This window comes from Salvelinus namaycush, chromosome 27 (genome assembly GCF_016432855.1).
Source record: "Salvelinus namaycush isolate Seneca chromosome 27, SaNama_1.0, whole genome shotgun sequence".
NCBI lineage: Eukaryota > Metazoa > Chordata > Actinopteri > Salmoniformes > Salmonidae > Salvelinus > Salvelinus namaycush.
Window position 1 is genome coordinate 18,936,129 of NC_052333.1, and position 24,680 is coordinate 18,960,808.

Consider the following 24,680-nt stretch of genomic DNA (forward strand, 5'->3'; position numbering starts at 1 on the left):
GGCACTAGAACAGTCCGCAACACCCGGCCTCACCCTACTAGAATCTGAAGTCAAATGTCTACTGTTTGCTGATGATCTGGTGCTTCTGTCACCAACCAAGGAGGACCTACAGCAGCACCTAGATCTTCTGCACAGATTCAGCCAGACCTGGGCCCTGACAGTAAATCTCAGTAAGACCAAAATAATGGTGTTCCAAAAAAGGTCCAGTCACCAGGACCACAAATACAAAGTCCATCTAGACACCGTTGCCCTAGAGCACACAAAAAAACTATTCATACCTTGGCCTTAACATCAGCGCCACAGGTAACTTCAACAAAGCTGTAAACGAGCTGAGCGACAAGGCAAGAAGGGCCTTCTATGCCACCAAAAGGAACATAAAATTCAACATACCAATTAGGATCTGGCAAAAATACTTGAATCAGTTACAGAACCCATTGCCCTTGATGGTTGTGACCAACCAAGAATTCACAAAATGGGAAAAATACCAAATTGAGACTCTGCATGCAGAATTCTGCAAAAGTATCCTCCGTATACAACGTAAAACACCAAATAATGCATGCAGAGCAGAATTAGGCCGATACCCGCTAATTATCCAAATCCAGAAAGGAGCCGTTAAATTCTACAGCCACCTAAAAGGAAGTGATTCCCAAACCTTCCATAACAAAGCCATCACCTACAGAGAGATGAACCCGGAGAAGAGCCCCCTAAGCAAACTGGGCCTGGGGCTCTGTTCACAAACACAAACAGACCCCCAGGACAGCAATACAATTAGACCCAACCAAATCATGAGAAAACAAAAAGATAATTACTTGACACATTGGAAAGAATTAACAAAAAACTGAGCAAACTAGAATGCTATTTGTCCCTAAACAGAGACTACACAGTGGCAGAATACCTGACCACTGTGACTGACCCAAACTTAAGGAAAGCTTTGACTATGTACAGACTCAGTGAGCATAGCCTTGCTATTGAGAAAGGTCACTGTAGGCAGACCTGGTTCTCAAGAGAAGTGCACACTGCCCACAAAATGAGGTGGAAACTTAGCTGCACTTCCTAACCTACTGCCAAATGTATGACCATATTAGAGACACATATTTCCCTCAGATTACACAGATCCACAAAGAATTCGAAAACAATCCCAATTTTGATAAACTCACATATCTACTGGGTGAAATACCACAGTGTGCCATCACAGCAGCAATATTTGTGATCTGTTGCAACAAGAAAAGGGCATCCAGTGAAGAACAAACACAATTGTAAATACAACCCATATTTATTTATTTATTTTCCCTTTTGTACTTGAACTATTTGCACATCGCTACAACACTGTTTATAGACATAACATGACATTTGAAATATCTTTATTCCTTTGGAAGTTCTGTGAATGTAATGTTTACTGTTCATTTTTATTGTTTATTTCACTTTTGTTTATTATCTATTTCACTTGCTTTGGCAATTTTAACATATGTTTCCCTTGCCAATAAAGCCCCTTGAATTGAATAAGAGAGAATTCCAGTGTACCCTTTCTCCTGAACCTCTCTCTTTGCCACTACCACAGGAACAGCACCAATCTCTCCTCTCCTCGCTTCTCCTCCCTCCATTCACCATGCCACCCTGTCACCGTCACGTACCAAATGAAGGGAACTAGAAATATCCTGCCGAGAACTCTTCTCTGCATACACCCACAGCTCCTCTGCCTGGGTGGTGTGTAGCGCCAGCAGACAATGTCGAGAAGAGACCCCTTGATGTCAGGACGCTTCAAATAACAAAGAGAGCGCAGGAAGAGAGAGAGAGAGTAAGAGAGCAGGGAGAGGAGGCCTCCCTCTCCCTCTCTCTCTCCCTCTCTCTCTCTCTCTCTCTCTCTCTCCCTCCGAGTGACAGGGATGCTTTCCATCCACATCAGAGTGCATCTGAAGCATCATGGAGCATAGAAGATGTAAACACTGCTTTGCCAGGAAATATTCTTATGTAGTCTATTTCTCAATGCATGCCTCTCAATGATGTAGATCGAAGAAGATAGAATGGAACAATCTGAACGTACCTTTACGGGCAATCCGGATGCAGTTAATTCTCGTCTCCTGAAACAAGAATGGGAGGTTCATTAGCATGGGATAACCACAACCAAAAATCTATTTTTTAAGCATAGAACAGGTGTCAGAGCATGTGTCTGTCTGTCTGTCTGTCTGTCTGTCTGTCTGTCTGTCTGTCTGTCTGTCTGTCTGTCTGTCTGTCTGTCTGTCTGTCTGTCTGTCTGTCTGTCTGTCTGTCTGTCTGTCTGTCTGTCTGTCTGTCTGTCTGTCTGTCTGTCTGTCTGTCTTAGTCACCTAGACACTTTGTGTTTTAAAGCACAAAATAGCAAATTAATTAATGAATGAATGGGTGTGTGAATGAAACGTTCTCTGTTCTCATCAACAACATCCGGTTCCCTGGCCCATCCAACACATTACACACACACTCGTACACACGTACATGTACGTGCATATGTGTCTGTGCGCTACAGTGTTTTATAAAGAACTGATTGCACCAATCTTGCTGTCTTTCAAGCTCCAGTAAAGACATATCCGTCAAAGCAATTACAGTTCAGTGGCAGCAGCAGCTCTCAGAGCCATGGTTCTGGAAACCTACAGCTATTTATCTTGAATAATTGTCAAATAAATAATGTGCGTTCCCCCTTTTTACAGACTCGAAAAGCCAAGTTTTATAAACAGATTGAGATAAACTGCTCAGGGCAGACAGAGAAACAATAATCTACATGAATTATAATATTCCAATGTTGTTATGAGCTGCCGTGTCAGGATGAAATAGTGTGGCGGCTAACAGTGCTCTGAGAGGACTCATCTCTAACTCAGATAAATACACAACTATAATAACACCACAGTAATAATGACACACACACACACACACACACACACACACACACACACACACACACACACACACACACACACACACACACACACACACACACACACACACACACACACACACACACACACACACACACACACACACACACACACACACATTACACCTACCCCAACTCCTACCCAGCCAATCACAGTGATACCAGAGACACATCAAATTAAGATTAGAACATGCTAAATCAAGTATTTAATCTAATCTGGGCTCTGAGATTGGAGTCAGAACCCTTTCACCTCAGCGCCTACTAACTTACCTTTTCTAAATGAAAACCTGTTTTCCGAGTGGGTCTGTAACCGCCAAACTCTTAGTCATGTAGATAGAAGTTGCATTTACCCACAATTCTCAGATTATTACAGTCCCACCTGCTGACATGTCATGTGTCACCTCTGTCAAGGTTGACATGACTCTGAGTCTCAGCAATTTTTGGAATAAAAACATAAATCCAAAATGGCACCATATTCCCTATATAGTGCACTACTTTTGACCCTGGTCAAATGTCATTTGGACTTAGCCATACCATTCTACTGACTGCTGATGACACCTCCTTGCCTGATATGTTCTGATGTTATTTATAGAATGATCCTCAGATATGATATGCCAATATTTTCAGCCGATATCAGAGGTTGAGTGGCAGGTAGCTGGTAGCACCTGTCACAATAGTGTCGAGTAGCATTTCAAGATCCTGAAGCTGACTATGCTGTTCACTATCATTAATATTGCATCAACAGAGAATTGGGGAAAGGGTCAATTGATTTGAGGCTATTCCATGCGAGAAATTGCCAAGAAACTGAAGATCTCGTACAACGCTGTGTACTACTCCCTTCACAGAACAAAGCAAACTGGCTCTAACCAGAATAGAAAGAGGAGTGGGAGGTCCTGGTGCAAAACTGAGAAAGAGGACAAGTACATTAGTGTCTAATTTGAGAAACAGACACCTCACAAGTGCTCAACTGGCAGCTTCATTAAATAGTACCCGCAAAACACCAGTATCAATGTCAACAGTGAAGAGGCGCCTCTGGGATGCTGGCCTTCTGGTTAGAGCCAGATTGTGCTGTTCTGTGAAGCGAATAGTACACAGCGTTGTACAAGATCTTCAGTTTCTTGGCAATTTCACACATGGAATAGCTTCATTTCTTAGAACAAGAATAGAGTTTCAGAAGAAAGCTCTTTGTTTCTGGCCATTTTGAGCCTGTAATCGAACCCACAAATGCTGATGCTCCAGATAATCAACTAGTCTAAAGGCCAGTTTTATTGCTTCTTTAATCAGAACAACAGTTTTCAGCTGTGCTAACATAATTGCAAAAGGGTTTTCTAATGATCAATTAGCCTTTTAAAATGATAAACTTTGATTAGCTAACACAACGTGCCATTGGGACACAGGAGTGATGGTTGCTGATAAATGGGCCTCTGTACGCCTATGTAGATATTTCATAAAAAATCATCTATTTCCAGCTACAATAGCCATTTTCAACATTAACAATGTCTACAGTGTATTTCTGATCAATTTGATGTTATTTTAACGGACCAAAAATGTGCTTTTCTTTCAAAAACAAGGACATTTCTAAGTGACCCTAAACTTTTGAACGTTAGTGTATTTTGATTTGTTTAACACTTTTTTGGTAACTACATGATTCCATATGTCTTATTTCATAGTTTTGATGTCTTCACTATTATTTTACAATGTAGAACATAGTAAAAATAAAGAAAAAACCCTGGGATGATTGTGTCCAAACTTTTGACTGGTACTGTATATTCGAGTCAGCCTGGATTGCGATGAGTGTGTGTGTGTGTGTGTCTGTGCGCTTCAGTGTTTTATAAAGAACTGATTGCACCAATCTGGCTGTCTTTCAAGCTCCAGTAAAGACATATCTGTCAAAGTAATTACAGTTCCATTCAGTGGCAGCAGCAGCTCTCAGAGCCATGGTTCTGGAAACCTACAGCTAATTATCTTGAATAATTGTCAAATAAATAAATCATGTGCTTTCCCCATTTTTACAGAGCCAGTGAACAAGCACACACACACACACACACACACACACACACACACACACACACACACACACACACACACACACACACACACACACACACACACACACACACACACAAAACACATTTAATTGAGTATTAAGGGAGGAGTCATTGGCTTTAATGACCAATAGTTAAGAGAGACAGGAGACTACTATCAGATTGTGATTTAGAGGGACAGAGACACTGAGGGTAAGTCCTTAACTTTAGCCAAGTGACGTTAGTCATACCAGCCTTACAACCTATGGAGCATTATCCTTAACTTCAGCCTTCTAACCTGTAGAGCTTTACCCCTACTGCATCTAGCAACCACATAGGAAGCACATTTTTGACCAGTTCTGCCCTGTGACTCTCTCTGATGCATTTTGAACCAGGAGTTTGCAGTACAACAATCGACGACACAGTTTCCAACCTGCCTTGATGCACACCTTATATTAAATATTTGTTAGAAATCTGTAGCTACCAGAGTCATATAGTCATATATACTGTACATATGAGGCGTGATAACCAACTCTCTGCAGCCAGGCAGATCATACTGTAGTCATTTAGCTCCATATGATTTAAACAGCATTTATTTAGTCACACCTGGGCCCCTACTTTCCTCCTTTTATCTATGCTTGAGTCTCATTTCAGACTTTCCTCTCGACAGACTTTCCTTTTTGTCAGCAGGCTCTGAGAGCATGCTCTGAGAGGGGACAGGCAGAGAGAAGGGAAGGGAAGGAAAGACAGAGAGAGAGAGAGTTGGGCCAAAACAGCCTGAGGTTCAGAGCTGAAGGTCCTTTCTCCTACAACCAGCCATGCACAGTGTTACTTTCTCCTACAACCAGCCATGCACAGTGTTACTTTCTCCTACAACCAGCCATGCACAGTGTTACTTTCTCCTACAACCAGCCATGCACAGTGTTACTTTCTCCTACAACCAGCCATGCACAGTGTTACTTTCTCCTACAACCAGCCATGCACAGTGTTACTTTCTCCTACAACCAGCCATGCACAGTGTTACTTTCTCCTACAACCAGCCATGCACAGTGTTACTTTCTCCTACAACCAGCCATGCACAGTGTTACTTTCTCCTACAACCAGCCATGCACAGTGTTACTTTCTCCTACAACCAGCCATGCACAGTGTTACTTTCTCCTACAACCAGCCATGCACAGTGTTACTTTCTCAATTCAATAACACGTGATTTGTTCAAAGGGACTGCAGCTTAGTCTGGTCCCCTGATCTGTTTGTGCTGTCTTGCCTCCTCCTATGGCATGTTTGGCAAAGACTCCAGACTTGACTGGCTTTATTGACAGGTCTATAAACTCACCCCTCTGAAGTTGCTTATAGCCTGGAAGAAGACTAGGTAGTTCTTGGAGGGGTCCAGGGGAGTGTTCCAGTAGCCGTTATAGGTGTGGTTGTCCCCTACGGTGAACGGAGTGGCCTCAGGGAGACTGGAGGGGGGCAGCTCAGCTGTGTAGTAGTGAGGCGTCCCCTTAGACTGGGCCTCCACCTGGGACGCTGGCACAGGGAAACAGTCTGAACCGCTACCCAGCTCCCTCCTCCTCCTCTTCCTCCTGATCCGCCTAGAACCGTCCTCTTCTACTACCACCACCTGGTATGCACTGGGGGGAGAGGAATGACAACAGACTGATTGGTGATAACTACGCTGGAAACAGTTGGCGATCTTAAAGTGGCAATCTGCAGTTGTTAAATCCATTTTTGGACTTGTAAAGGTGTTATATGTACCCATTGATTCGTGAAAATATAACTTATAAATGCCTCATGTGCTTAGTTCAACTGTCGTACCTCATCAGAATCCAAAATATAAGTTTTTTTTACGACAATGTTTGTAAACAAAGTAAATGTAAACAAACACTGTATAACCTCAAAACATGGTTAAGACTATACTTTTGATATCTTGGATGGTCAGTCATTGCATCCATAGCCCTGTTTATGAATTTGAGAGTGTTTACATTTTTCCGGGCCCATCCCTAAGCTTTATACTGAAACAGTGGTGAAGAGAATGCTTTATTGTTGTTTCAACTATGGATGGCCCCTTTAAGGTTACAAAAGACACTTCACAATTAAATAAATGTGAAATAACTAATAATAATAATAATTCCAATAACATGTTTATCCATAACACTATTTTTATAAGTGCTACAGTGAGCAACATGGTAGACATGAGTGACAGTTGTGTGAGGTCTATTACTGTGGTTAATACTGTGACTGTACCTGACTGGTGCTCCTCTGCCCAGCGCAGGTCTCAGCAGCACAGTGATGGTACTCTCTGACTCACTGAGTGGGGCTGGGACATCCTCATAGTCAAACACTGGGGCTGACAGAGGGAGCAGAGAGGGGGAGGGAGGAGGGTTTGGGGTGGGGGTAGAGATTGAGAAGAGAGGGGGAGAAGAGGGAGAGAAAGAGGTGGAGCAGGGAAGTGTGGGTGTGTGAGAGATAAGAGATAAGAGAGAGAGATAATAAGAGACAGAGAAAGAGAAAGAAAATGAGAGAGTAAATAACAATTAAAAATCATATACAGTCATTCCATAAATATTTGGACATTGACCAAGTTCTTATCATTTTGGCTCTGTATGCCACCAGAATGGATTTGAAAGGAAACAATCAAGATGAGCTAAAAGTGCAGACTTTCGGCTGTAATTGGAGGTAATTTACATCCAAATCGGGTGAACGGTGTAGGAATTACAGCACTTTTTACATGTGGTACCCCCAATTTTAGGGGCTCAAAAGTAATTGGACAAACGAACATGATCATAAATTAAATTGTGAGTTTTAATACTTGGTTGCAAATCCTTTGCAGTCAATGACTGCCTGAAGTCTGGAACCCATAGACATTACCAGATGCTGGGTTTCTTCCCCGGTGATGCTCTGCCAGGCCTTTACTGCAGCTGTCTTCAGTTCATGCTTGTTCTTGGGGCGTTTTGCCTTCAGCAAGTGAAATGCATGCTCAATTGGATTCAGGTCATTTGATTGACTTGGCCATTGCAGAACATTCCACTTCTTTGTATTGGGTTGCTTTCGCAGTATTCTTCGGGTCATTGTCCATCTGCACTGTGAAGCGCCATCCAATGAGTTTTGAAGCATTTGGCTGAATCTGAGCAGATAATATAGTTTTGAACACTTCAGAATTCATCCTGCTGCTTCTGTCAGCAGTCACATCATGAATACAAGGGAACCAGTTCCATTGGCATCCATACATGCCCACGCCATAACACTACCTCCTCCATGATTCACAGATGAGGTGGTATGCTTCGGATAATGAGCAGTTCCTTCCCTTCTCCATACTCTTCTCTTCCCATCATTCTGGTACAAGTTGATCTTTGTCTCATCTGTCCATAGGATGTTGTTCCAGAACCGTACAGGCTTTTTTAGATGTTGTTTGGCAAACTAATCTGGTCTCCCTGTTTTTGAGGCTTACCAATGGTTTACATCTTGTGGTAAACCATCTGTATTTACTCTGGTGAAGTCTTCTCTTGATTGTTGACTTTGACACAGATATGCCTACCTCCTGGAGGGTGTTCTTGATCTGGCCCACTGTTGTGAAGGGGTTTTTCTTCACCAGGGAAAGAGTACTTATTTCATCAACCACAGTTGTTTTCCGTGGTCTTCTGGGCATTTTGGTGTTCCTGAGCTCACCAGTGCGTTCTTTTTTTTAAAGAATGTACCACATTGTTGATTTAGCCACACCTAATGTTTTTGCTATCTCTCTGATGGGTTTGTTTTGATTTCTCAGCCTAATGATGGCTTGCTTCACTGGCAGTGTGTCACGCCCTGACCTTAGAGAGCCTTTTTATTTCTCTATTTGGTTAGGTCACGGTGTGATTAGGGTGGGCATTCTAGTTTTTCTACCTCTTTGTTGGCCGGGTATAGTTCCCAATCAGAGGCAGCTGTCTATCGTTGTCTCTGATTGGGGATCATACTTAGGCAGCCTTTTTCCCACCTTTAGTTTGTGGGATCTTGTTTTTGTGTAGCTGCCTGTGAGCAGCCCAGAACGTCACGTTTTGTTTGTGCTTGTTTGTTTTGTTTGGTGAGTTTCGATTTATTAAAATATGTGGAACTCCACGCACGCTGCGCCTTGGTCCATTCATTTCGACGAGTGTGACACAGTGACAGCTCTTTGGACTTCATATTGAGGGTTAACAGCAACAGATTCCAAATGCAAATGCCACACTTGAAATCAACTCCAGACGTTTTATCTGCTTACTTGTAAATTAACTAATGAGGGAATAACACACACCTGGTCATGAAACAGCTGAGCAGCCAATTGTCCAAATAGTTTTGGTACCTTAAAAGGGGGGGACGTATATAAAAAAATCAACCGATTTGGATGTAAATACCCTCAAATTAAAGCTGAAAGTTTTCCTATTCATTATTTATTTCAACTCCAATATGCTGTGGTATACAGCTAAAATAATAATAACTTGGTTAATGTCCAAATATTTATGGACCTGACTGTATAGCACAGGAAGTGAGATAAAACTGTTATTCACATAGACAGCAAGAAGGAAATTCCCATAGTTATTCACAGGGACGATAGGAATCCCCTGTAATTAGGACACATCTCACAGCCACACCCCCATGAACAAGACTGTAGACTGGATCAACAATACTGTGATGAGCGCCAGTGAACACACACACGCACACACACACCCAATTGTGTTCCCATTTCTGTTTACCGTTAAAAGACAATTAGCAAGGGAGCAGCCAGGCAATAAAAAAACATGAGGTTTCATAGTAAAGAAAGATGATTATTAATCAGCTAAACCAACAGCCTCTGAAATTAAAGGTAGACTCAGCGTAATGACGTTGCCACAAGCAGCACCACAGATATTGAGATTAGCAAAATACAAGACTTGGCTCTCGCAAAGTCACACTGCGCATGTGCAGGGGTCCGATTCACGCTGTTTACAGCATGGTAGACAGGGAACCAAAACAGGGGAGAAGTTGAGCCAGGCGCTTCAGTGATCTTAGTTGTTGCAGAAATTGTTACCTGGTGTTGTCTTTCATTTTGGGTCAGAAAACTATGTGAGAACATCAATGTACTCATAAACACCTCATTATAAAATGTACTCATATACACACACACGTACGAGAGCATGCATGAACATATACACCTGGCTCATGCTTGGGCAGTCCTGCATTGTACATTGAGTTTAAACCCAAATACAGTATATTAGACAGAGTAATAGTTTAACATTCACATACATGGCTTCTACTAACTCAGTATAGACAGCTCACATCCTGGTGTGTGTGTTTGAAATGAGAGCCTGAAGAACATGTGTAGTATGGCTGGATTCAATACCTTCAACAGCGGAATAGAAAACCAAGCCTTTGTAAATGTATGACCGAGGATGAAGGACAATGGATAGAACACAGTTTAATTTATCATAATGTGTTTAAGAGGGCATGGTAGAGAAAGACATGAATAAAGTTAAGTGGATAGGGGAGAGAAAGAGAGAGAGAGAGAGAGAGAGAGAGAGAGAGAGCGAGGCTGAGAGAGAGAGAGCGAGGCTGAGAGAGAGAGAGAGAGCGAGGCTGAGAGAGAGCGAGGCTGAGAGAGAGAGAGAGAGAGAGAGAGAGCGAGGCTGAGAGAGAGAGAGAGAGAGAGAGAGAGAGAGAGAGAGAGAGAGAGAGAGAGAGAGAGAGAGAGAGAGGTCAGAGGAGACAGTTGCAGTACTTTGTCCACTGCAGCTCACAGGTCAAGGGTCAAGCACTGACTGTGGTTCAATAGAGGAGACCTGTACAACCACACAAAAGTTAAGGAGAAAGACTGAGCCAGTGGGATTTACTTAATACTTTAAAGCCACAATCTGTAATTTGTTTTACAGTCAAATGCTTCATTAATTGAAATGCCAATGAACAGCAGTGACTTTTGCAGAAGGTACCTTTAAAGGGGTGGAAAAGCCATTAATTAGTCCAGGGTGCAAAAGATTATTCTTGATTCGAAGCTGAAATACATTCGGACACCCAGGGGTTGTTATTGTCAGGTGCTTTAGAAAAGTGTAACAGTTTCAGAAAGCTCCCACACTGCTAGTAAATTATCATAAATTATCATCCCGGACTTGCTGTGACGCAGGTTGCATTCCGACCAGAAATACGACTTTCCCGAATTGGATCCTTTGTTCGTACACAACAAGGCAATTTAACTTATCCCAGAAGCTGCTCCAAGACGCCGCTGGCGGAGACGCGGTATTCGGAGTGGACTTCTAGTCCGACTCAGGAATCGTGCACACCATCCACCGCTTGCAAATATATAACTGGCTAGTGTTCAGTCCCTGGACAATAAAGTAGACAAGCTCAGGGCAAGGTACTCCTTTCAGAGAGACATCAGGGACTGTGACATACTCTGTTTCATGGAATCATGGTTCTCTCCGGATATACTGTCCCCGTCCATACAGCCAGCTGGGATCTCGGTACATTACGCAGACAGGAATAAAACACTCCGGGAAGAAGAAAGGTGTGATTGTGATACCGTACAGGAACTCAAGTCCTTTCGTTCACCAGACCTAGAATACCTCTCAATCAAATGCTGACCGTATTGCCTCCCAAGATAATTATCTTTGGTTATAGTCACAGACGTGTATATTACCCCTCAAGACCATACCACAACGGTCCTCAAGGAACTACACTGGACTTTGTGCAAACTGGAAACCGCATATCCTAGTCCGCATTTGTTGTAGCTGGGGACCTTAACAAAGCAAATTTGAGGAAAACGCTAAGTTCTATCAACATATTGCCTGTAGTACTCGCATTTCAAAAATTCTCTACAAATGTTACTCTCCCTTCCGGGATGGCTACAGGGCACCCCCGCACCCTCCCTTTGGCAAATCAGATCACAACTCCATTCTGATCCTCACTTTCTATAGATAGAATCTCAAAAAGGAAGCACCCGTGCTAAGGTCTATTCAACTCTGGTTTGACCAATCGGAATCCATGCTTCAAGATTGTTTTGATCACTCGGACTGGGATATGTTCTGAGTTGCCTCTGAGAATAACATTGACGTATACACTGACACAGTGACTGAGTTCATCAGGAAGTGTATAGGTGATGTTGTTCCCACTGTGACTAGTAAAACCTACCCAAACCAAAAACCATAAACTGAAAGCGCGAAACATCGCATTAAACCATGGCAAGGTGACTGGGAATACGGTCGCATACAAACAGTGCAGCTATGCCCTCCGTAAGGCAATCAAACAGGAAAAACGTCAGTACAGTACAGAATCAAAGTGGAATCGCAATTCAATGGCTCAAACACAAGACTTATGTGGCAGGGACTCCAGAAAATCACGAATTACAAAGGGAAACCAGCCACGTCACGGACACCAACGTCTTGTTCCCAGACAAGTTAAACACCTTCTTCGCCAGCTTTGAGGGTAACGCAGAGCCACTGAGGACTGTGAGCTCCCGTTCTCCGTGGCCAACGTGATTAAGACATTTAAGCGTGTTAACCCTCCCAAGGCTGTCGGCCCAGACGGCGTCACTACACGCATCCTCGGAGAATGTGCAGACCAGCTGGCAGGAGTGTTTACGGACATATTCAATCTCTCCCTATCTCAGTCTGCTGTCCCCAATTGTTTCAAGATGTCCACAATTGTTCCTGTAGGCTAGTTAGGATCACACAGTGCATTCTGAAACTATTCAGACCCTTGCTATGAGAATCGAGCTCAGGTGCATCCTGTTTCCATAGATCATCCTTGAGATGTTTCTACAACTTGACTGGAGTCCACCTGTGGTATATTCAATTGATTGGACATTATTTGGAAAAGCACACACCTGTCTATACGACGTCCCACAGTTGACATTGAATGGCAGAGCAAAAACCAAGCCATGAGGTTGAAGGAATTGTCTGTAGAGCTCCGAGACAGGATTGTGTCGAGGCAAAGATCTGGGGAAGGATACCAAAACATTTCTGCAGCATTGAAGGTCCCCAAGAATACAGTGGCCTCAATCATTCTTAAATGGAAGAAGTTTAGAACCAGAGACTCTTCCTAGAACTGGCCACCCAGCCAGAGTCATGGTGGAGAAGGGCCTTGTTCAGGGAGGGGACCAAGAACCCGATGGTCACTCTGAAAGAGCTCCAGAGTTCCTCTGTGGAGATGGGAGAACCTTCCAGAAAGACAACCGTCTCTGCAGCACTCCACCACTCAGGCCTTTATGGTAGAGTGGCATGACGGAAGCCACTCCTCAGTAAAAGGCACATGACAACCTGCTTGGAGTTTGCCAAAAGGCACCGAAAGACACTCAGACCATGAGAAACAAGATTATCTGGTCTGATGAAACCAAGAATGAACTTTTTGGCCTAATGCCAAGCGTCTTGTCTGGAGGAAACCTGGCACCTTCCCTACGGTGAAGCATGGTGGTGGCAGCATCATGTTGTTGGGATGTTTTTCAGAGGCAGGGACTGAGAGACTAGTCAGGGTTGAGGGAAAGATAAACGGAGCAAAGTACAGAGAGTTCCTGATGAAAACCTGCTCCAGACCACTCAGAACCTCAGACTGGGGTGAAGGTTCACCTTCCAACAGGACAACAACCCTAAGCACACAGCCAAGACAATGCAGGAGTGGATTTGTGACGAGTCTCTGAATGTCCTTAAGTTAACCAACTTGAACCCGACCGCACATCTCTGTAGAGAACTGAAAAAATCTGTGCAGCGACGCTCCCCATCCAACCTCACAGAACTTGAGAGAATCTGCAGAGAAGAATGAGAGAAACTCCCCAAATACAGGTGTGCCAAGCTTGCAGCGTCATACCCAAGACCAAAGGTGCTTCAAGAAAGTAAATGGTCTGAATACTTACAGTATGTAAATGTGATATTTTTTGTATTTTTTATTTACACATTTGCAAACATTTCTAAAAACCTGTTTTTCCATTTTCATTATGGGGTATTGTGTGTAGATTGATGAGGAAAAAAATAGATTTAATCCATTTTAGAATGAGGCTGTATGAATACTTTCCAAATGCACTGTATCACCTCCACCTTACCTGACACCCTAGACGCACTTCAATTTGAATACCGCTCCAATAGATTCACAGGCTCCCTGTTCACTCATGACTGCTTAGTCACGCACACCTCCAACTCAATCATCAGGTCTGCAGATGACAGAACAGTAATAGGTTGATTACCAACAATGATGAAACAGCCTCCAGGGAGGAGGTGAGGGCCCTGGTTGAATGGTGCTCGGAAAATAACCTCCCCTTTAACGTCAACAAAACAAAGGAGCTGATCGTGAACTTCAGGAGACAGCAGAGGGAGCACGCCCCCATCCACATTGACGGGACTGCAGTGGAGAAGGTGAAAAGTACACATCACTGACAATCTGAAATGGCCCAACCACACAGATGTGTGGTGAAGAAGGTGCAATAGCGACTCTTCAACCTCAGGAGGCCCCTAACACCCTCAAAAACTTTTACAGATGCACCATTGAGAGCACCCTGTCAGGCTGTATCACCGCCTGGTACCGCAACTGCACCGCCCGCAATCGTAGGGCTCTCCAGAGGGTGGTGGTGCGGTCTGCCCAGCACATCACCGGGGACACACTTTCTGACCTGCAGGACACCTACAGCACCCGATGTCACAGGAAGGCCAGAAAGATCATCAAGGACATGAACCACCCTAGCGACGACCTGTTCACCCCGCTATCATCCAGAAGGTGAGGTAAGTACAGGTGATCAAAGCTGGGACAGAGAGACTGAAAAACAGCTTCTATCTCAAAGCCATCAGACTTTTAAATAGCCATCAGTAGCCGGCCCCCACCCAGTACCATAACCTGAACTTGGTCACTGTCACTAGCCGGCTACCACCCGGTCACTCATAGGTACTAAGGCCCTATGTACATACTGTAGACATGGAGTCACTGGTCACTTTAATAATGGAACACTGGTCACATACTGTTTTACTCATTTCATCTGTATATACTGTATTCTACTGTATTCCAGTCAATGCCACTCCAACATTTCTCACCCTAAACTGTATATATCTCTTAATTCCATTATTTTACTTTTAGATGGTGTGTATTGTTGTGAATGGTTAGATACTACTGCACAGTTAGAGCTAGGAACTCATGCATTTTGCTACACCGGCAATAACATCTGCTAAATATGAGTATGAAACCAATAAAAACTGATTTGATTTGATTTAAAACATCACAAAAATAAGTATGGGATACTTTGCAAGCTTGGTGTGTGGGAGAAGGGAACTTATTTTCTTTGAACAAGACCCAGGAATCATATCATGTATGCTATCCTGATGCAGTGAAAAAGTATGAAAAATAATCAACAAATTAAGTAAGCTTTATGCAACATCTTTGTGTGGACCTAGCACATTTTTCCTTCCACAGAATCTGAGCACCAGTCAGTCATATCTCTCAGGCCAGAACAAGGAACAAGTGATCAAGTCAAACCCACAGCAACGCTTCTAGTCTACCCCCAGTCCCAGCCCCCAGTCCCAGCCCCCAGTCCCAGCCCCAGCCTCAACCCCTAGCCTCAGCCCCCAGCCTCCGCCGTCAGCCCCCAACCTCAGCCCTAACCCCAGAGGCGGTCAGCGCTCATGCCACACACCCTCACCGGAGATGTTGGTGGTGATCTCAGTGAGGGCGGTCTGCCCGAAGCCCTTGGCGGTGCGAGCTCTAACAGACACCAGGTAGGTGGTGCCGGGGTGTAGGCCAGAGAACATGTGGTATGTCTCGTTCCTCAGCTTGGAGACAGTACGGCGAGGGCCCGGTACGTTGATACCTGGGTCGGATGACTCGATGCCCTGGTAACTGATCTGGAGACCGTGAACAAAACACAGACAAATATGATCACAATGTGGTGTGGTAAGACTGTTGTTGCTGTAAACAGATTTAGGAACAGGGAACAAAACACAAACCATAGAATCACAATGAGTAGTCCCTGCTTACAAACTGTGAACATAAATTAATCACGGCGAGATTTGATTCTGCTTCCTGAGATCATACAATAGGTGTTGTTGTTAGTGTTATTGTTGTTGGATGAGAGAGATGTTTTGCTGTGGGTTGTTTCAATGTTGGGAGTCAAGCAGCGATATATCTACAAATAAGCAGGTGTTACTGTGCCTCTGACTGTGTCTGTGCCTGCCTGCCTTGCACCCCCACCCACAGTGACTCCACCACGCAGCCCAAAATGAGATAATTTCTGTCACTCCTGAAGGAAGAACTCAGAACGTCTCCTCTGTCACTACACAGACAACCAACAGACACCCCAATTAATTCTGCTGTTGTTATTTTCTGCTTCACTCCCTCCTTTTCTTTCTCAGAGATCCTGTTTGCAGTGCCTCTCTCTTCTCCCTCTTCTATCATTCCTCTCACCTCTCTTATCTTTATTCTTTCCCTCTCTCTCCTCCCCCTCTCTCTTCTCTATCCTCTCCCCAGGCAGCTTTGACACATCCCAGTTTCTCATTCTCCTCTCTCCTGATTCAACCGTCTATTCTCACTCCTCCATACCGCCCCTCTTTCACTCTCTGCCTAAATTCATCTTCTCACTTCTCTTCATCTTCTCCTATAGCTTCTTTCCTTTTCCTTTCTCCATATCTTCAGTCTCTTTTCCATTTCACCTTTAATATCTATTCCAACAGCTTCTTCCTTCCCTTTCCCTCATTCTATCTATCAGGATTTCTCCATCTCACTATTTACATGTCTCTTCCTTTTCATCACACTCTCTTTCTGTCAGAGCAGACTCGTCAGGCCCAGACCTGTCTCTGTCTGGACATCTTTCATTCATTCAGCATTGTCACCGCAGCCTGCCTGACTGCCGGATAAAACAACAGGCACTCGCCAGACTACCATGCAGACCTATTCCATCCATAGCTTATTCTAGGCTTTTGAAGAGTAGTTACATTTCTCCAGCTAAATATTGGCAGAAAAGCTAAATATGACTGTGGCTTGATTAGTGTTAATAGCTAAAGTCTTTCTGTCCACTTAATGTACAGAAATCTCTGTATGCTCTAAGAGTTGGCTACAGAGGTCTGTGGCAGGCAATCAGAGACATATATACAAGCCAGTGGATGCTCCTCAGAGGAGGAAGGGGATGACCATCCTCCTCAGTGAATTTCATACTATAGTAAATATAATCACATATCACCAAATAATTGATTAAAACACACTGTTTTGCAATGAATGTCTACAGTAGCCTGAACAGCACTCTGTAGGGTAGCACTATTGTGTAGCCGGAGGACAGCTACCTTCCGTCCTCCTCTTGGTACACTGACTTCAATACAAAACCTATGAGGCTCTTGGTTCTCATCCCCTTCCATTGACTTACACAGTAATTATGACAACTTCTGGAGGACATCCCCAAACCTATTAGAGCTCTTGCAGCATGAACTGACATGTTTTCCACCCAGTCAAAGGATCAGAGAATTAATCTAGTACTGAAAGCATAAGCTATAGCTAGATAGCACTGCAGTGCATAAAATGTGGTGAGTAGTTGCCTCAAAGAAAGAGAAAGACAATAGTTGAACAGTTTTCAAAAAATATTTGTTTTTAAATGAAGGAGAAGCAAGAGAGAGAGAGATTGTCATTTATTTATTTTTACTTTCAGTTTCACTTACTTAGCTAGCAAATGCAGCTGGCTAGTTTAGTTACTCAAACACCCGGCTTAAACAGAGGGGTATTAGATAGCTGGCTATGACTAACCCACACAACACTGGAACTCTTCCAACCTAAGGTAAGCTTTTAGTTTTATTAATTTAATGCCACCGGGGACTGCCCGTGTAACACTGTTACACTGTAACATAACTGCATGATTGTAGTGGGTCTACTAACGCATTAGTTCTATTAGCTATGTTGACTAGGACGTTACTTTAGCTAATATGGGGACAAAGATGTAGGCTGTGTGTAGCGGTTATGACATGGTTTGGCTTGGAAAGGTTTTTTCGCCTGGTCACATACAGCTGATGTTTTGTTCATTGAAGTCCACAAACGAAGGGAAAGGGTGAGAGGGAATACAACGTGACTGCTATGAAAGTGAACTGTGTTTATTAGTGAACAGGGGTGTATGCATTCCGCCGATTCTGCTGAAAATCGTGTCTTCAACGGAAGCGAACAAAATAGGGATAAAAATACCTGAATTTGTCCAATAGAAACTCTTGTTTGCAACTGTTGGACTAATGATTACACCCTAGATAAGCTAGATGCACGCAAGAGTGTGCAAGGTGGTGTTGAAAGTGTCACTGTCTGTCCATGTGTCACTGTCTGTCATCTCAAATATTTCTCTCCACCTGTGTGGACCTAAGTTGTAAACCTTCATTCATGGGCTAGGTTGTAGCAACCTCATGATGGGTATAGGGAAAATTTGAGTATCATGTAGTAGCCTAAACCTATCGCTGTTATATTGAACAGGATGAATGGAATATGAATGACAGTCATCCAACATGCTCTAATAGAAATAAGGCCATAAATGGCACTGACCGCCACTGATACATATACATAAATAATTTGCCCCATGTGAAAGCATCTTTTAGGCAAATAAGTAATTATACTGCTTGTCTCTATATAATTGCAGGGCTGCAGTCAGAGGCTCAGAGGCTCTACTAGCCTCATTAGCATAGGAGCATATACAGAGACCTGCACTGTGGCGAGGGAGAGAGAGAGAGAAAGAGAGAGAGACAGAGAGAGAGATAGAGAGAGAGAGACAGAGAGAGATAGAGAGAGAGAGAGACAGAGAGAGAGAGAGAAAGAGAAAGAGACAGAGACAGAGACAGAGACAGAGACAGAGACAGAGACAGGGAGAGAGACAGAGAGAGAGAGAGAGAGAGCGAGAGAAGCCTCCTCTCCCTGCTCTCTTACTCTCTCTCTCTCTTCCTGCGCTCTCTTTGTTATTTGAAGCGTCCTGACATCAAGGGGTCTCTTCTCAACATTGTCTGCTGGCGCTACACACCACCCAGGCAGAGGAGCTGTGGGTGTATGCAGAGAAGAGTTCCCAGCAGGATATTTCTAGTACCCTTCATTTGAGAGGAAGAGAGGATACATTCCCTATTAATGACCATGGCACATGTCTGTACTGCACGGGAAGGCAACTGGATTCAGTCGCGAGCCAATTTTTGTTGAAGTGGAGGGTTTATGGGCCAGGACCATAATTTGTACACTGCAAATTGAGCACAACTAAGCCCAAAAAGAGATTGAATTTGAAAATAACAATAATTTTATGCATTGAGACACAATCATGTCTCTTTTTTTATTTGTGGGAGTAATTGAGTAACAGATTTCCGAAATTAAACACATTGTTTGCTGAACACCTTGTGATTAGTATTTTTTTACCCAAAACTACCCCCCCCCACACACAAAAAAACAACAACAACACAACAACACACTCTTCTGTGTCAAGCTGATGGAAATTAGAGACAGATAGAGATAAATCTCAATAAAATAAGCACAAATTATGAATTGAGAAAAAAAGAGAAAGATAGAGATTAAGATTGATCTCGAGATAGATCTGTGATCGCAAAAAGGCAGACGGGAAAGTTGAGGGCATGTTCCATACCTCATACTGTGTGATGACCCCATTGGGCTCCACAGGCTCCTCCCACTTCAGAAAAATCATATCGTCCAATGGGGTGAAGGTCAGTGACTCTGGGGCGACGCCACCAGGAACTGGAAGAGAAAACACAACAACATTCTGAGAGAACCCTCTGGTGATTGAATAGGGGGTCCTATAGGAAGGAAGTGACTAATTATATCCGGTTTCCAGCCCTAAAGACAGGCAAACTGATTTCAGGACCAGAAGATTTGATGAGTGTGTGCCTGGGTGCAAGCGTGCATGTGTGTTTACGTGTACATCTGTGTCTGATTGAAAGACGCTGCTGCTACAGCTCATGCAAGTTTCGTCAACTAACAGACTGTCTGATAGTCTCTCTGGCTCTGAGACTGTGTCTCAGGCAGATAGAGTCTGGAGCACTGCCTTGTGGCTGACAGTTAAACCTGCTGTATCCTTTCTCTCTCTCCACAACAGCCCTGCGAGGAGCAGAGGACAACAGCCGCAGTGTAATGGCAGGGCAAACAAGAAATCCAAATGGGTCTGAGACTTTGTCTGAGACAGGGACTCTTGTTTTGACATTGGGAATACAACCAGTCAATGGATCGAATAGGGGCCTGAAAAATCAGGGCATTTGGTGTTATTTACAAGGCAGTGCATATGTTGAAGACACGGTTGATTTGTTCAGCGACAGAGTTGGGAAAGTTCAACAAGCCCTAGAGATGACAAATGGCTTGTGGTTGTCTGGGACCCATGAATCTGTGCATGAATCTGTGCATGTGTGTGTATTTGTGAGTGCGAAAAACGACACAGAGGTAATTGTATTAGGTCTCCCTGTAGTCTTTTTGATGATTTTTCTTCTTGCCCAAAGAGAGCTCTGGGAAGGTGAGATAATTGCGTTTCTCTCTCTGCTTGCTTACTTCAAGTGCAGCTGTTCAACTGACTATGAAATGCATTACATTATAAGCAGGAGCACATGCGAGGACCTTGCAATTTGAAGATTTCAAAATGCAACCAATTTCATACAATGTATTGTAATCTTACTCTCTTATTTTATTTTACCCGGCAAGTTGACTGACACATTTTCATATACAGCAACGACCTGGGGAATAGTTACAAGGGAGAGGAGATGAATGAGCCAATTGGAAGCTGGGGATGATTAGGTGGCCATGAGGACCAGAATTTAGCAGCCAGGACACCGGGGTTAACACCACTACTCTTACGATATGGGATCTTCAGTGACCATAGAGAGTCAGGACACCCATTTAACATCCCATCCAAAAGACAGCACCCTACACAGAGTAATGTCTGCCCTGAGGTATTGATAAATATAGTTTTTTAGATCAGAGGAAAGTGTGCCTCCTACTGGCATCTAGTCTCCCATCCAGGGATCAACTAGGACCAACCTTCAGAGATAAGCCAGCAGTGGGATGCACCGTGGTATGCTGCTGACTCTTGCATTGCCTCTCTCTCTCTTTCCATCCTCTCTAATAGGTCAAGAACTGCTGTGAGCAATGTTTTATTGCATAGTACATTTGCTCTGACCTCCAACTTAAATCCATCTCGGTGAAATGTATATAATCCGCTGATGTACACAGGAAGATGTTAATAGAAAGATAAGCAAAATCATCTCACCATTTCGCTGGTGGCCATGATTCGAACTGATACATTTTTCATCTGATTCCATTTAAAAGGCTGATCTTTCATTTAGTTATGCTGATCCTGCAAGTCAATATTTGCGTTTTTGGGTCCAACACTCTCTGGGTTTCATATGAACTACAATGCATGCTGGGTAATAGAGTCCACTCACTGTTTTTCTCAGTCTGGAAGGTGACCTCTCTGCTCTCTTTCTTGCCCTAGACTTCAACTTTATAATGCATGTTGGGTAATAGAGTCCACTTACTGTCCTCCTCGGTTTGAAAGGTGACCTCTCTGCCTTCTTTCTTGCCTTCTGGATTTTCCAGCGCCAGCCTGACGTGGACGGAGCGGAACGGGGGCAGGTCCCTCAGGGTGAAGTGTGATTGGTTCCTCTCTACGGAGAGACACTCCCTCACTGTGGCATTGTTCCCTGCGCTGCCTCCTGCAGGTGTGGAGTAACGGTAGCAGAGAGAGACGGAGTAGGTGTGGCAGCGCGTCAGGTTGTAGCCCAGAGGTTCCCACTGTAAGACTAGTTGACGAGGCTGGATCTCTATGGCTGTGAGGCCTCGCAACGCACGCATGGGCTCTGATAGGGGGAGGGGAGAGGGAGATGGAGGAGAGAGGGGTGGGTGGAAGAGGAGAGAGAGAGAGATACAGACAGACAGACAGACAAAGAGAGAGAGAGAGAAAGAAAGAGACATAGAAAGACAGTGTGAGATGGAGTGATGAAGAAAAATAGAAAGATATGGAGAAAGAGACAGACGGTTAGTTCCGATGTTTACATTCCAAACTCACCACAGGAAGCTGTTTAAAATTTTTTTTAAAGCACCCTGGAGAGAGAGAGAGAAGAAGGGAGGAGGAGGGAGCGATGTACAACAATAACACATTTTTTATATAATTTCACTCATATCTTCATTCTTACAGAGTACAGACTGCTCAGCTCCAGGACCAAAGACAGTGCCCTATGAGCTGAGATGATGTGATATAGAACTAGCTAATTACTGATGGCATGTGTGAGACTGGGGTGACGAATCCTCGTGTCCCTGCCACGATAATGTCCAACAGGATCATATCATGCCTGCCAGACCGCAGCCACAGAGGCTGCTAAGATAGGGTTGTGTCTGGCAACTTATTCCCTCTAATAGTGCACTACTTCCTCATGGGCCCTGGTCAAAAGTAGTGCACTATATGACATTTGGGATGCACCCTCTGCAGACTAGAACCCCATTAGGAAAGATGCTATATGAAAGCATGGCTCATCATTATATTAATCACTCTACCACCCACCCAGGCTGCCCTCCCTGTCTCTGTCTGTCTGTCCAGCAACATGCCACCCTGCAGCCCAAACCAACCCCACAGCAGCCAACAGACGTCCAGGCCCACAGACTCACGTTGATGACACTAATCAAAGGGACAAGCCAGGGGCGGGAGAGAGAGGAGGGTGGACGGAGGGGCGGATGGGGTGGAGGGTTATGTCAGACTAGCTGTCAGCCCACTCTGGGCTCTGCTGGCTCCAGCTCATCTCCTCTCCTCCTCTTGTCTTAAACCATGGTGTCAGTGAGCTAAAAGAGAGGACACCTTCTCACCAGGGGTCAACTGTTGCTATGAACACAATCAGCCTGGCTGTCCTCCGACCTACAGGTCACATGCTGTTACAGACACAATCACAGCCTCAGGAGAGAGAGAAAGGAGGGATGGGGGAGAGGTCTGTTAGTGCCAGTTGGACCAATCATTGAGTCACTGTCATGGGTTAAGAGAGGTTAAAGCCTCTGATGTTTATAGGAAGAAGCTGGGTAATACACATCTATGCCTCAGAGGGGAGAGATGGAGGGAGGGAACGGTCTAGTCGCGTCATGTCAGAAAAGAAATTAGCCCATGTTTTCAGTTTGCTCAATGTGCCTCCCCAAAAGACCATAGAATGATAATAGAAGTTGGGCAGAGATTTAGTACTCTTCTTTGTTCTGCTGCAATGAGTGAGGTAAGCTGACGACATGTCGCAGCATTGCTCTGGTTAAAAAGGTAAGTAAAAGAAAACACGTATTTTGAATATCCGGATATCCGACCAAATTCATAATACTATTCAAATAGTGAAATTATTTCAAACCCCTATCCCTATACTAGATCAGTTAAAACTGGAGAGGGATTCATGAAAAGCCTTCTGTCCGGGGACGTAGCTGTATAAAAAAAGAATATAAAATAGCACCAGATAAATGTGTTTTATAGGCAAGGGCTGCTGCTGCTTCTAGCCCAAAACTTTCTGAGCTGGACAGGAAGAGGGGATATGAGACAGATTGATCTACAGCATGAGTGTCAAACATACGGTCCGCGGGCCGGATCCAGCCCACGCGGGGTTCCAATCCAACCCACAGATGGGGAAACAAACTAAATATACTTTAAATTGACTAAAACCAACTGTGTTGAAATCAAAATGGACCTATATTTATAGTTTCTCCACTGTCCTGCTCACTAAAAATCACTAGACAGTCAGGGAGTATCGTAAATTCCAAATACAATGGATAGAGGACAAACTTGGGCACATTTTTACGGCAAGGAAATATAACCAATATTCATTGCGCGCTCCGGAACTTGTTGAAGTCCGAACACGGCTCCCGGGGCAAAATTAGTTAGACTTGACACCCCTGATCTAGAGTGTGTAGTGTCACAAGGGCTCTCTCTGCTCTCTCCCCCGAGATTGAGACTCAGATCTGGGCATGGGGAGCAGACAGGAGGTGGGCGGCTGGAGCCTCGTGACAGGAAGGATCAGAGACTATGATAGATGACACGACGTCATGTGGGTCTACTTGACACATCTACAGGGAGCTGTTTCATAAAGATCAGCACTGAGCGCTGGGGAGGGTAAGTACAGATAAGTGTGTGTGTGTGTGTGTGGTGTGTACGTGAGGGGGAGTGTAGTGGCTGTGAGAAGGTTGCAGGATCTTCACTCTACTATATAATTAAATCAACACACATCATTTAGGTGTACCTATCCATGCATACACACCGGCTTCTAAAGAGGTACCTACGTATATATCAGCCACTGAGCACTATAATCCACACACACATCCTCTCAACCGGTGGACAGCAGGCCATTAGAGTATATGTTTGAATGTTGTTGTCCTGGTGTTATGGAGGATGTTATTATATGTGATCTCTCAGTGCCGTTCCTGAAGCGATAAACAAAGTTGAAGGAAGGGAATAGATAAGGGTAGACTAGAGTAGAACAGAATAGAACAGAACAGAAGCTAGGTTTGGGTTTAGACCCGTTCAGCCCCCCTAACTCACCTGCACACTTGGTCCTGCTGACCAGGGGGGGTCCAGGCGCCCCTGTGCCTCCCTCCCCTGGTCGGGTCAGTAAAACACTGATACGGTACTCTGTGTCCGGCTCCAGATGCCACACCTTACAATAGAACAGAGTAAAAAAATGTTTTTTTTATATTTAGCAAAGACATGAATATCATTTAGCAAATGTTTATTCAACATTCATGTTTTTTTTTACTGTAACGGCAAAGTAATTCAGAGTTCTTTAATAACAACCGTTTTTAAGAGCCTGTAAAGAATGCTGAACGGCAAATTAACTTCTACGCGTACACACACACGC

The 24,680-nt window shown here is 44.1% G+C and overlaps 1 protein-coding gene across 1 annotated transcript in view; it reads right to left on the reverse strand.

Moving 5' to 3' along the window:
- The window catches only part of LOC120022285 (receptor-type tyrosine-protein phosphatase U-like), a 139,766-nt gene that overhangs the window by 67,241 nt on the left and 47,845 nt on the right, over positions 1–24,680 (reverse strand). Inside the window, exons 7-13 of the mRNA XM_038966186.1 lie at positions 24,365–24,479; positions 21,348–21,668; positions 19,454–19,563; positions 15,521–15,722; positions 7,171–7,273; positions 6,263–6,557; positions 2,042–2,078 (exon numbers count right to left, since the gene is read on the reverse strand). Coding sequence (XP_038822114.1) covers positions 2,042–2,078; positions 6,263–6,557; positions 7,171–7,273; positions 15,521–15,722; positions 19,454–19,563; positions 21,348–21,668; positions 24,365–24,479 — 1,183 coding nt within the window. The remainder of the gene's footprint in view (positions 1–2,041; positions 2,079–6,262; positions 6,558–7,170; positions 7,274–15,520; positions 15,723–19,453; positions 19,564–21,347; positions 21,669–24,364; positions 24,480–24,680) is intronic.